This window comes from Antechinus flavipes, chromosome 1, assembly GCF_016432865.1.
Source record: "Antechinus flavipes isolate AdamAnt ecotype Samford, QLD, Australia chromosome 1, AdamAnt_v2, whole genome shotgun sequence".
Classification (NCBI taxonomy): domain Eukaryota; kingdom Metazoa; phylum Chordata; class Mammalia; order Dasyuromorphia; family Dasyuridae; genus Antechinus; species Antechinus flavipes.
In genome coordinates, this window is record NC_067398.1 from 397,460,799 (window position 1) to 397,472,854 (window position 12,056).

The 12,056-nt window shown below is 34.4% G+C and overlaps 1 protein-coding gene across 4 annotated transcripts in view; it reads right to left on the reverse strand.

The window, feature by feature from the left end:
* Positions 1–12,056, reverse strand: part of CTNND2 (catenin delta 2) — a 1,133,181-nt gene that overhangs the window by 61,711 nt on the left and 1,059,414 nt on the right. For all 4 annotated transcript variants that reach the window (XM_051969857.1, XM_051969856.1, XM_051969854.1 and 1 more), the window contains one exon: positions 6,431–6,641. In XM_051969857.1, coding sequence (XP_051825817.1) covers positions 6,431–6,641 — 211 coding nt within the window. The remainder of the gene's footprint in view (positions 1–6,430; positions 6,642–12,056) is intronic.

Sequence of the window (12,056 nt, forward strand, 5' to 3'; positions counted from 1 at the left end):
AGGATTATAGTTTTAAAGATGGACATCTTTGAAGTAAGTTACCCAGACCAAACTGTATTAACCAATCCATCAATAGCCATTTATTAAGCACCATTTCCCTCCCACCTTTGATTTTTATAGTTAAGAAAAGCGAGATGAAGAAATTAAGGGATTTGCCCAAAGTTATAGAAGCAGTAAATGACAGAGCCAAAATTTGAATCCATTAACTTAGATTTAAAATCTAGCAATCTTTCCAATACTAAAGCACATATCTATATCTATGTCTATCTATATGTACAAATATAGGTATATAAATATGCTTTGCACAGACACATGTACTTACATATGAACATATATGTATGTATTCTGTGCTTCCGATTCTGTAGTACCCTATTATGTCTGGTGCCTTTTTATTCTATTATTTCCTTACCACCCAGGGCCTTCGTTTCTTAGAACAACCTTTTATTTCTTACACTGGAGAATTTCTTCTGGGGGGGAGGGTCTCCATTTTAGGGATGGGTTCAGAATGAGCCTCCTTCATTCTCTACTAGAATTGTTTCTGTTTTCCTAAACATTGCCACCCTCCTCTCCCTTCCATTCCTTTTCCTCCCCTTCCTCTGATTTTCAGATTTCTTTTGTGTATTGTTTCTTTTATAAGGTTACAAACTCTTTAAGTGCATGGACTAGCTTTCTTTCTTTCTTTTGGGCTTGTATTTTTATCTCGAGTGCTTAGCACAGTGCCTCGCACTTAATACGCATTTAATAAATGCTTTTTGCCTGCTTGTTTGTCATAAACATATATATGTAATATATATAATACACATACATATATATGCTAGTTCTTATGAGTTCTCAAAATATTTGCATGAAAGAATGGATATACTATTATAGTGATTTAAATTATACATTGCTTTTCACTGAAAATGTTGGTAATAGCATAGAAACTTATTATATTGAGTAGCATGCTTTATATTTAATATTGAATTACTATGATTTAAGAATAGCTTTTCATCTTTTCACCAATATAAATAATTTCATTTAATGTTTCTGTGTTGACTATCAACATTTTATTGCTTGTATAGTCAACAAAAATACAGTTATATTGTTATTTACCTATCTTACTTAGCTGTTTATCACTAAAAATAGGCAAATCACTGCAGCTATATCTGTAGAAATATTTAAGTAGCAAGAACTAGAATGGAAATAGATTTAGTATGAAAAAAATCCTTTTTTTTCCCAGCGTAATTTCTTTTATGGACAATGACAAAATGGAAGAGACTATGCATAGGTAATGACTAATAAACTGAAGGTTGTCCATTTAAATGCCAATAAATCATAGTATTATCACAACTTTTGATGGTTAAAATGACTTTGCTTTCTTGTTAGGTTTTATTTTTGATACATTAGATTGATGCTATAGCAACTTCTCTTCGAAGTATTTCAGCTACTTTGTGTTGATTCTTTTTAATATGACAAGTGATTATAATAGAAGTCACAATCCAGGACTCTTTTCTGACAATAATCATGAGACTGTGAATAGCATTTCTGCCTAATGGCAAGCTGCAGTGATACAGTCAACATTTATTTCCTATGGGACAGTTAAAACTGCAAATACAAATGGATTTATGAAACAGATGGACAAGACAGAATGTCAATGATGAGTTTTTAAAATGATGTGAAATAAATATCATAAATAAAGGCATAAAGATCTCAAAATAGTGACTATAAGATGATTGCTAGTGGCCAGAAATGACATGATGGTTGGATGAGCTAAATGAATGCAGCTTAACTTATTTGAAGGAAAAAAAACCAGTAGTTCTCAGTAGCTTTGTGGTTGGTTTAGGGATGTCTATCAGAAGCAAAGATCCTTTTAGTTCTAAACTCTATCATTTGTCTTCAAAAGTTATGATGGCCTGTAGCACCCTAATCAATGACAATTAATGAGCCCAGCTAGTTGTAGTGTGGATAAAGCCTTTATTTTTCAGTGCTGATGTTTTTAGTCTTTTTTTATATTTGTAAATGAAACAATAAATGAATTGCCAAATGAATAATAATAATTTTAATCCAATATATATGAAATGGGAGACTATGACACACTTTTATAAATTATTGCTTTGCAATTCTTTTAAAGGAAGAATCAAATTAGAACTAATTTCATTTCAGGTAATAATTTTCCAAGTACAAATTTTGTAGGATAGATTTATAAGCATTTTATAAATTTACAAGGCTGAACTCAATTTTCAAGCTGTATTTGATTCTGAAATTCCATTTTCAATAAAGAATTATTATCATACAAAAAAGTATCTTAAAAGGATATGAGGAAACATTAGCAACTGCAGTTTAGGCATGCAATTGGGTAAGAAATTCTGATAAAGAAATACAGGGTAGTTCAGTTTTTCAGATCACTGAAAAGAATTAACATCCTGAAGTACTATAAGTGATGAAGAAGTTACCATAAATTATGTTGGGATTATAAATATTTGTTTTCACCCCCCAAAAAAGGCAATATAAATTAAAGAACTGATGAGATTGGCTAATTAGTGAGAATATGACCTCTTCTATGAAGTTTTTCCTGATCTTCTCTTTTCTGACTTGGCTTGTTTCATATAGCATACTGTTTATAACATTCGGATCCACTTAGCATGTATTTGAAACAATTTAAAAGGTATTTATTAATCACCTAATATGTGTCAAGTGCTGTACTAGGGAATGGAAAGACAAAAGCAGCTCCTACTTTCATTTTTTCTTTTTTCTTATTTTTTACTAAAGCCTTTTGTTTACAAAACATACGCATGGGTAATTTTTCAACATTGACCCTTGCAAAACCTTCTGTTCCAAATTTTCCTCTCCCTTTTCCCCCTCCCCTAATGGCAGGTAGTCCAATACATGTTAAATATGTTAAAATATATGTTAAATCCAATATATGTATATACATATTTATACAATTATCTTGAAGCAGCTCCTATTTTCAAAAGGATTATACCCTTATCTCTCTCCTAGGAAGAAAACAGCATATAAATAGAAGACAAGTAGACAGATTTAGACATATAATGTATACACTATCATTTCCAGGGAATAAAGAGAGAACTGGGAGAATATGGACAGGTATTTTGTAGTAGATGACTTAAGTGGAACCTTTAGGGGAATAACCAGTTCTAAGACACAACATTCTAGGCATATGGATAGCCTATCTAGGGGTCCTCAAATTACAACCCGCAGGCCAGATGCAGCAGCTGAGGATGTTTATGCCCCCCTCACCCAGGGCTATGAAGTTTCTTTATTTAAAGGCCCACAAAACAAAGTTTTTGTTTTTACTATAGTCTGGCCCTTCAACAATCTGAGGGACAGTGAACTGGCCCCCTATTTAAAAAGTTTGAGGACCCCTGGATGCAATGGGAAACAGCATGCCATGTATGAAGAGCAAATAGGTCAATTTGGCTGGAAAGTGAGTGAGGGCAAGAATTTTGGATTCAGCTGAATGAAAGAGAATGAAGTCAGATTGTGAAAGACTTTAAATGCTAGAGCATTATTTTGCCTTAGTTGTCTTTGTATATATGCTATATGCCTCCTTTAAATTATAAACTTCATAAGGACAAAGAGCATGGCTTATTTAAATTTTGCATGTTCTCTAGCATGGTGCTCTAACCCATATTCAAGTGTAGCACTGAACTGAACAGTATCGTGTCATGCTTGTTATGGTTCAGTTCTCCACTTGCTCTTCATCCTAAATACAGACTATCTTCAGCATCGCCACTGAACTCTATTATTGGATAACAAAGCTTGAATAAAACATCTGACCTTGTCAAAATGTCAGCTATCAAAAGGAGATGGAGCTTTTCACATTATCATTTAGGATTTGAGCCAGATGGAGCAGCTAGGTGGTACAATGGAACACCAACTCTGGAGTCAGGAGAAAGTGAGTTCAAATCCAGCCTCAGACACTTAACACTTATTAGCTGTGTGACCTTGGGCAAGTCACTTACCCCCAATTGCTTTGCCACCCTCCTCAAGAAAAAGAGGTGGGCCATAAGATTTAGAACTATAAGTGTTAACCTTAAAGGTCAGTATAATTCAAGTCCCTTAGATTACTGATGAGGAAACTAAAGACCAGGGAGGTAGAGTACCTCCCCTCATTGACCCCCAAGTTTAAACAAGAAATCTTGGATTCAGACTGAGATGGATGACTCTGAATATCATTCTTATAATATTGTCCACATGCTGTTTTATAATCTTGATTACTTCACCAGATAATTTTATTTCATTGTCAAGATAACTTCAAAGGCAAATGGATCTCTTCTTTCAGGTTTTCTGATTAATATTTTGAGATTCTTACATTACAGAGAAGACTAAACATAGGCATCCAAGCTCTAAAGAGACAACTGAGCTTCCAGGCCTCTTCCAACACACCTCTCACTGAAAGCATATTGATTTCTCTACTTATGAATATGTATAGACATGTCAGCATGTTTTTATGGGCATATGTTTCACTATGATTTTCCTGCTTAAGCAGGAGAGAAACACACTGAGATGACTTCAAGCAGTTGAGACTTTTTAAGTGCTTCTGATGTCATTCAAAGAAGAAAACTGATTTTCTCCTGATACTGAAGCCCATTTCATCCCAAATGTGATACTGAAAGCTACAGCTTAAGCAAGCAATCTCCCCAGTGGCGTTATTACATCAGGGCTTAATGGGGCTTCTCTACTTAATAGGAAAAAAAATTGAATCATAATATTGGATTGATGAGTGACCATGCCTGAAGGTCTCAAGGTCCCTAAATAGAGATTTTTTAAAATCTCACACAATAGTATTTACATTAACATTAAATACAATTATAATGCAGCAAGGAATCCCACAGCAAAAAATCCCAAAACCTTTAGTTTAATAAAAAAGAAGATAAAAAGTAAGAAGAAAAAAGAAGGAAGAAAGGAAAATTAATTTTGTATCTAATTGTGAATGACACTTTTTAGGAAGAAGGAAAATTATGGAACTATTTCCTCTGATGGTAAAGTCTTACTCCTTTCAGCCACTTACTTTGAACCACAAAAATCAGTGGAAGTTTCCTTAAATTTGACAATTAATTAGAATGTAATAAATTGACTCTAACCTCCCTGATGATAGGGATTGTTTGATTTTTTTTCCCCTCTATTCTTCAGCATAGAGTATGGTATCTTACCCAATGGATAGGAGTATGTGCCATAATATTATATCCATATAAGCCTAATCATAAACTGTTATTATACAGACCATTCTAATTTAATTGATATTGTTGTTGCTCAGTCATGTTCATTTGTTTGTGACCTCATTTAGTATTTGAGTCCCAATTTGAACTGAGATCTTTATAATTCCAGGTCGGAACAATCTAATTGCCCTATTAATTAATATTAGATGACATTGAAATAATAATCCTTTGTTTTAACATTTGTTCCTTTAATCAATGGCTTATTCCATTATCAAAATACATGAAGCTAATACTCTAAACTTGATCTTAATTATCACTTTTCATGCTTTTCTTTTACCACTTTGCATCTGCTTCCCCGTCTACTCTCATTTCTGTGGAATAAGATGCCCTCTCAGAATCACTTCTAAACTCACCATCATGCTGCTAACTTGTACCTTGATTGACATCACCTTCATCAGCTAACTTTCTCCTTGACTGGAGGGCAAGGCAGAGTACCAAATTCCTCAAATGCCTTTCTTTATGGAAGGTAACAACTGGATTTAGCTCCTTTCCCTTTGCATCTGCTGCCCTGTCTGGTATCCTGTCCTCCCCTTCCCTTTCCTGCCACCTGTTTTGGGTTGTCTCCCTCTTTGTGTTGTTAACCCCTCCAGGGCAATGTCTTTCCTTTTATGAATTGTATACTCAATATTTATTGGATTAGAATGGACTGAACCTATTATTATAACCTCTCCCCCCCCCCCAAACAAGCCGTTGCTTCAATATTGATGTCATTTCTAGGTTAGCTCGTTGAGAAGTATTATAATATTGTGAATATTATCCAGTACAGTATCTTGGAATCAGGCAAACCTGGTCAAACCTGGTCAAACCTGTGCACAAAGCTTAATCTACCTGGGTCTCAATTTCTTCATCAGTAAAATACAGAGGCTGGACTTGAGGAGGTCCTGATTTGATAGCTCTGATTCTATAAGCTATTCTGTTTGTTTCCTTACTAGAATCTTTATGATGGCTTGTTTGGGGCCAGAACCTTATGAAACAGACATGAATTATTTTTCAAATCTTAATTACTAAGTAGTTTTGCTTTATTATTGGAAATGAATAATGAAAATCTTTCTTGTTTCCTTTCTTTTAACTAGCAATGTTAATTAAGCAAATGATTTACAATGAGGTTAAATAATGCATCTCATAAATAGCCAAGACAAGGCATACTTATTTGAGACCAGTAATAGTTATTTTAAGAAATCCCAAAGGTGTGAAGTAACTTGATAACTTACTTGTCTCCTTTACTCTTGGAAATACCAACCAACTTCTCAATGCCTCCAGCATCCCGTAAGGCCTTGGCATTCTCCATATTCTTAGTTATCACTTCATGAAGAGTACAGCAGATGGCAGTAACTGTGTCATCAGACATGGCCTTGCTGGCTGAATTGTTGCTGTTGTTCCCTCCTGGAAGCCGATGGACCAGGTCTCTCATAGCATACTTGCCTTTGGGAAATAAAAGGAGGGGAATTGTTGAGATGAAGTAGAAGGAAGATGCTAGTGGTTGAAGTTGGGAGAGGCAAGCCCAAGGAAACACAAAAAGCCAAAAAATTTTTTTGAGTTTTGCATCATGGCATATATTTGTTAGGATTATTTTTGATCTTATGTAAGGCAGAGATACAACTCCAAAAGAAAAAAAAAAAAACACAGGAGAGTGAAATGTACTCGTATATACCAGTTTTTAAAAACTGATTTAGTTCTTGTTATTTTATGCCTCTATACTTTTTCTGAAAGAGATGCAGAAAGGGAACTGGGAAATTACAAAAAAGGCCATCATTGAAACAGAAAAACAAAATAAAACAAAAGCGGCACATTGCCTAGTGAGACCTTTAGAACAAAATAAGGATTTTTAAGCTTGAAGTCAAAGGTAAGCAAGTGGACAATTACAAATGTTATAGATATAATTTCTTTCAAGGAACTCCTAGTGGATGCAAAGAAAGGAAGGGAATAAGCATTTATTGAGCAACTGTTATGTACCAGATGCTGAGCGCTTCACAAATCTTTCATTCTGCAAATTTTATTTCAGATTAATGACTGATGGAAATCTTCAAGCTTCCAAGAATACAATTTGAAAACTACTATTGTATCATGTCAAGAATGGTTTACTTGACTAAAAAGACTATGTCAAAATTTATCATTGATTTCAACAAAAGGATGAAATTAAAAAAAAAAACATTTTAACAGCTAACTCATTAATGAATAAGACTATTCAACAAACATTTATTCATTCTTCAATCCATGGAAACATCGTGAAAGAGATGCAAAATTAACCAAATTAAGAGGTCTCTCACATATCTATGTGAGACTAATGATATTATTTTACGTTTTTCTAAGGATGCAATAGTGTTTTATATGGAGGCATTAATGCATATTTATCATAATTTTTCTTTTCTCTACAAGGCTATACATAGTTTATAAGTAGAATATAATTCTTTAGGCCCATGCATTGGTCATTCTTGCCCTAGTCACCTTCTTTCCTCTTTCCTCATTTGACAACTAGGATCAGTTCTTCTCACAAAACCATTCCTATGGTCTTTTGGTTAGCAGATTATTTTACAATTAAAAAACAGTTACCTTAATTTTCTAGTAGTAGAGAGAGACTGAAAAGTTTTGAGCTAATGCCAGAAGCCATTAAAAAGTATTTGGAAAATCATCTAAGAGATTGACAGATTTTTGAGTGCCTTCTATTTCCCATGTGACATTCATGCTAGCACTATAGAATAAAGCAGGGATTTGCTTAGCCACAGCCAGAGGGGCACGAAGATAGAATAAGTATCCAAAGGCATGGAGTGACCTGAGAGATATCCATGGTCAAAAACTCCTCTCTCATTAGCCATATGTTATTTCTTTAATTTAAGATATTGCAGGACCTTGTTCTAATAAAAATACTACCAAAATCACCAGAAACATTAATCCATTAGCCATTAACATTCTAGATAGAATTACATTGTTGGATTATTTTGCCAATTATCTAGCAAGGAAAAGTGAAAATGGGGAGGAGTATATAGCAAAGGGAGTAGAAGTAGGCTTCAATTTAGTGCCTGGAGATTCTTCAAAAGAGGGATCAAAGTGCCAAGTAAAATATTGTTTAAAAAAGGGGAAGGAGGACAGGGTGATGATATTTTAAAAAGATATTTGGAATCAAAAACTCTGGGTTCAGGCCTGACAAGTTATAAGATATGCAATTATTGGTAAGTCACCCAAACTCACTAGAGCCTCTGTTTTCTCATCTGAAAAATGAGGATAATAATGTCTGTTCTATCTTCATTACATGGCTATTTGTGAGGAATGTTATAAATCTCAATAAACTGTATAAAATACGTTATTGGGTTCCTGGCATGGATAAAGGTAATAGAGGAATCTGGGAGCCCTTATCTACTTCATAATTTTGGCCTATGAAATAATAGTATGTTATTATATAATATATTACTATATAATTTATTATATAATGAAATAATTTATTATTGTCTCATTACTATGTAATAATAGTAATAGTTAACATTTATATAGCACTTACAATATGCTAGACATCATGCTTAGCACTTTATAATTATTATCTCATTATATCCTCCCAATAACCCAAGAAAGTAGGGCTCATTAATATACTCATTTTGTAGATAAAGAAACTGAGGCAATCAGAGCTTATGGCTTGCCTTGGGTCACTCAGTTAGTAAGTGCTTAAGGCAGAATTTGCATTTGTATCTTTCTAAATCCAGGCCCAATTCTCTATCCCTTGAATGGCCTCACAGTCTCTATAAAACTTTTCAGAGAAAATACACAGAACGATGGAATCATAAAACCAGAAATGGAAGAGACCGCAGATGTCATCTAGCTCTTATTTAGTAGATGAGGAAATTGAAGCCCAAGCTCACATGGTCATCAAGTATTGGATATAGGATTAAAACTCAAATTCTTTACCAGTTCTTTACTCACTAAACCTATTCCTCATAAATAGATTCTTATGACAACTAATCACAGAAATAGAAAGGAAGTGCCAAGTATATTAAAAAAAATTAGTTTCACTGTTCAGTTCTGATCAGGTTTATTATTATTATTATTATTATTAAGAGGAGGACTTGAGGCTTCAGTTGGCTTGTACAATAATGTTTTCCTCTATTTCAAAAAACAATATGGTAGAGCAGTAGAAAGTCCATTGAATCTGGAGTCAGGACCAGTTTCAGGACATAGCTCTGCCACTTTCCAGAAGGGCAAACCTTGAACAAGTCATTTAACATTTCTTAGATTCAGTATCTTCTTCAATAAAATGAGAATAATAATACTTTCTGATCTCACAGTATTATTATGAGGCTCAGTGAGAATGTGGAAGGGTTTTGCAAGTTATGCAAGCAAACTTCCAATGTTATTCGAGGGTAATGGATTATCATATGAAACATTTAGGGTATCGGTGTTTGTTAAAAAAATAAAAATAAACAAGGACAGCTAGATGGCACAGTAGATAGAGCACCTGCCCTGAAGTCAGGAGGATCTGGGTTTAAATCTGTCCTCAGACACTTAACACTTCCTAGCTGTGATCCTGGGCAAGTCACTTAACCCCAATTGCCTCAGCCAAAATAAATAAATAGCAATATTGTTTGATGCCTTAAAAAACAACACAATCCGTATAAAAGACAGAACCTCTCATATTTATTACATTTACTTGTTCACTACAAAACAGAATAGTGTTCCCTAGGATGTTAAGCTTCTTGTACATGTGTCCTATCTTGTCCTACTATATTCTTGAAGGAAGTACCAGAAACACAAACTCTTTGGCAGTTTCTACCAAGTTGGAATGATTAAGTATAATCCTGACAAAGGACTGTATCTTGTATCTAAGAAGCCCAGCTAAATTAATACAAAGGGCAGGCTGGCCATTAAGTAATATGTATTCCTTGGTCATCAATATGCAGGGAATTACTAACCATTTAACAAAGCTAATTCAATTCATATTTATTGACTTTATTTGTACCTGTACTTGGGCTAGGTATTGGGGTAAAACAAATGAAAAAAATCAATGAATCCATCCATCAAAAAGCATTTAAAAGTATACATCTAGCAGGTGCCATATTCTATATTAGGCACTGAGATTATAAAGATAATATATGACCTCAAGGCATTTATATTTCAATAAAAGAGATTCCCTGTTCTCAAGACTTTTACAACATAGTAGAGAAGACAGGGTATATTCACTATTCTATAAAACATATTAGAATGTCAATCAACGTGAGTTAAGCATCTATATGGCAGACATTGTGTTAAGCACTAGTGATACAAAAAGAGACAAAGGACACCTTTCCGTCTTATCTTTAAGAAATTTAGAATATAAGTTGCAAACATGCAAACAAATTTATACGAAGTACACCACATACAGGATAAATGGAAGTAATTAACAGAGAGAAAGCAATAAAATTAAGAAAGGTTAGGGAAGGCTTCAGGTAAAGGAAAGATTTTTAGTTGGGACTTGAAGGAAGCCAGGAAAGAGGAGAAAGAGCTTTTCAGACATGGGGAACAGTCAGAGAAAATTTCTGGAGCCCAGAGGTGGTCTGCCTTATTCCTGGAGCTACTAGGAGGGTTGGTATAATTGGACTAAAGAGTATAATTTTGGAAATAAAGTATAAGGAGATTGGAAGAGAGGAAGAAGTTAGGTTATGAAGGGCTTTGAATGCCAAATAGAACACTTTATATTTGCTCCTGGAGATTATAAGCAGCCACTGGAGTTTATTGAGTAAGGCAGTGACATCTGGGTTAGATTTTTAAAGAACAGGATTTCTACAAATGAAGAGAGAGTAAGGGCATTCCAGATAAAGAGAATGAAAAATGAGTTGTTTAACTTGGTTGGGCTAAGTGGAAAGATATACTAAAGTTGTAAAGTTACGGGGAAGATGCTTATTATCAGGTTAAAGAGCATGAATTTTATTTGGTAGACAATAAGGAGCCATTGAGGCATATTGAGTAGAAAAGTAATCACTCTAGTGTTAGAATATTTTAATTTTGTATTCAGCAAGTTCTTTTCTGTCATCTGTCAAAACATGTACTTGCAGTTTTAATAGACAAAAAAGTGAATCAAAAGTGGTCATGTACCTACTATCCATGATAAAAATCAGAGCCACAGTTATAGAGGTGAAACATTTGGTTCATTTTACAAAAGAGAAAACAGAAATGAAGAGAGCATACAGAACAGGAAGCGAAATCCTGATCTCTTGATTCCCTGTCTAGTACTATCAATCATTAATATTAGTTGCTGAACCACCAAACAAAGGAACTTTAAGCATCAAGACTATTTTCACTTACACATTGTTTCATACCCACTAGTGCTTGCCTTATAAGGTCATTGTACATGCCAAAGATCATGTGAGCTAAGAGCTACATGGTCTTTTGGTTGTATTATTAAGACATCCAATATTAGTAATTCTGACTTTCTCCTTTCAACATATCAGGCTAAATCTGCTAGCATCAAGACCATTGCTTCTATCAGGATCACAGATTTACTCTTGCTGCTCAGCTAGCTTTGCCGCAGTCATGTCCTCCCACCTGCAGCTTCTAATTCTGTCCTTTCAATTTGGTTATGGAATTGAGCAAATGACAACCTACAGGCAATGTTGGCTTTTTTTTAAAAGATTTTTAATGGAATTGGGGCAGTGCCAAAGTCACTTCTCTGTTTTTCTTTCCTCAGTCATGTTCTGTTAGCTTCTAAACAGCTGTTTTGAAACTTGACATCTTAAACCTAATGAGTTAGCATCCTATACTACTTAATGTGGGGTACTCTTTCTTCCTCCCTGTTTTTCTTCTCCCTCCCACCTCCCTCTGTCTGTGTCTCTCTCCTCTCCCCCTTCTCTCTGTCTCTCCTTCCTTCTCTGTTTCTCT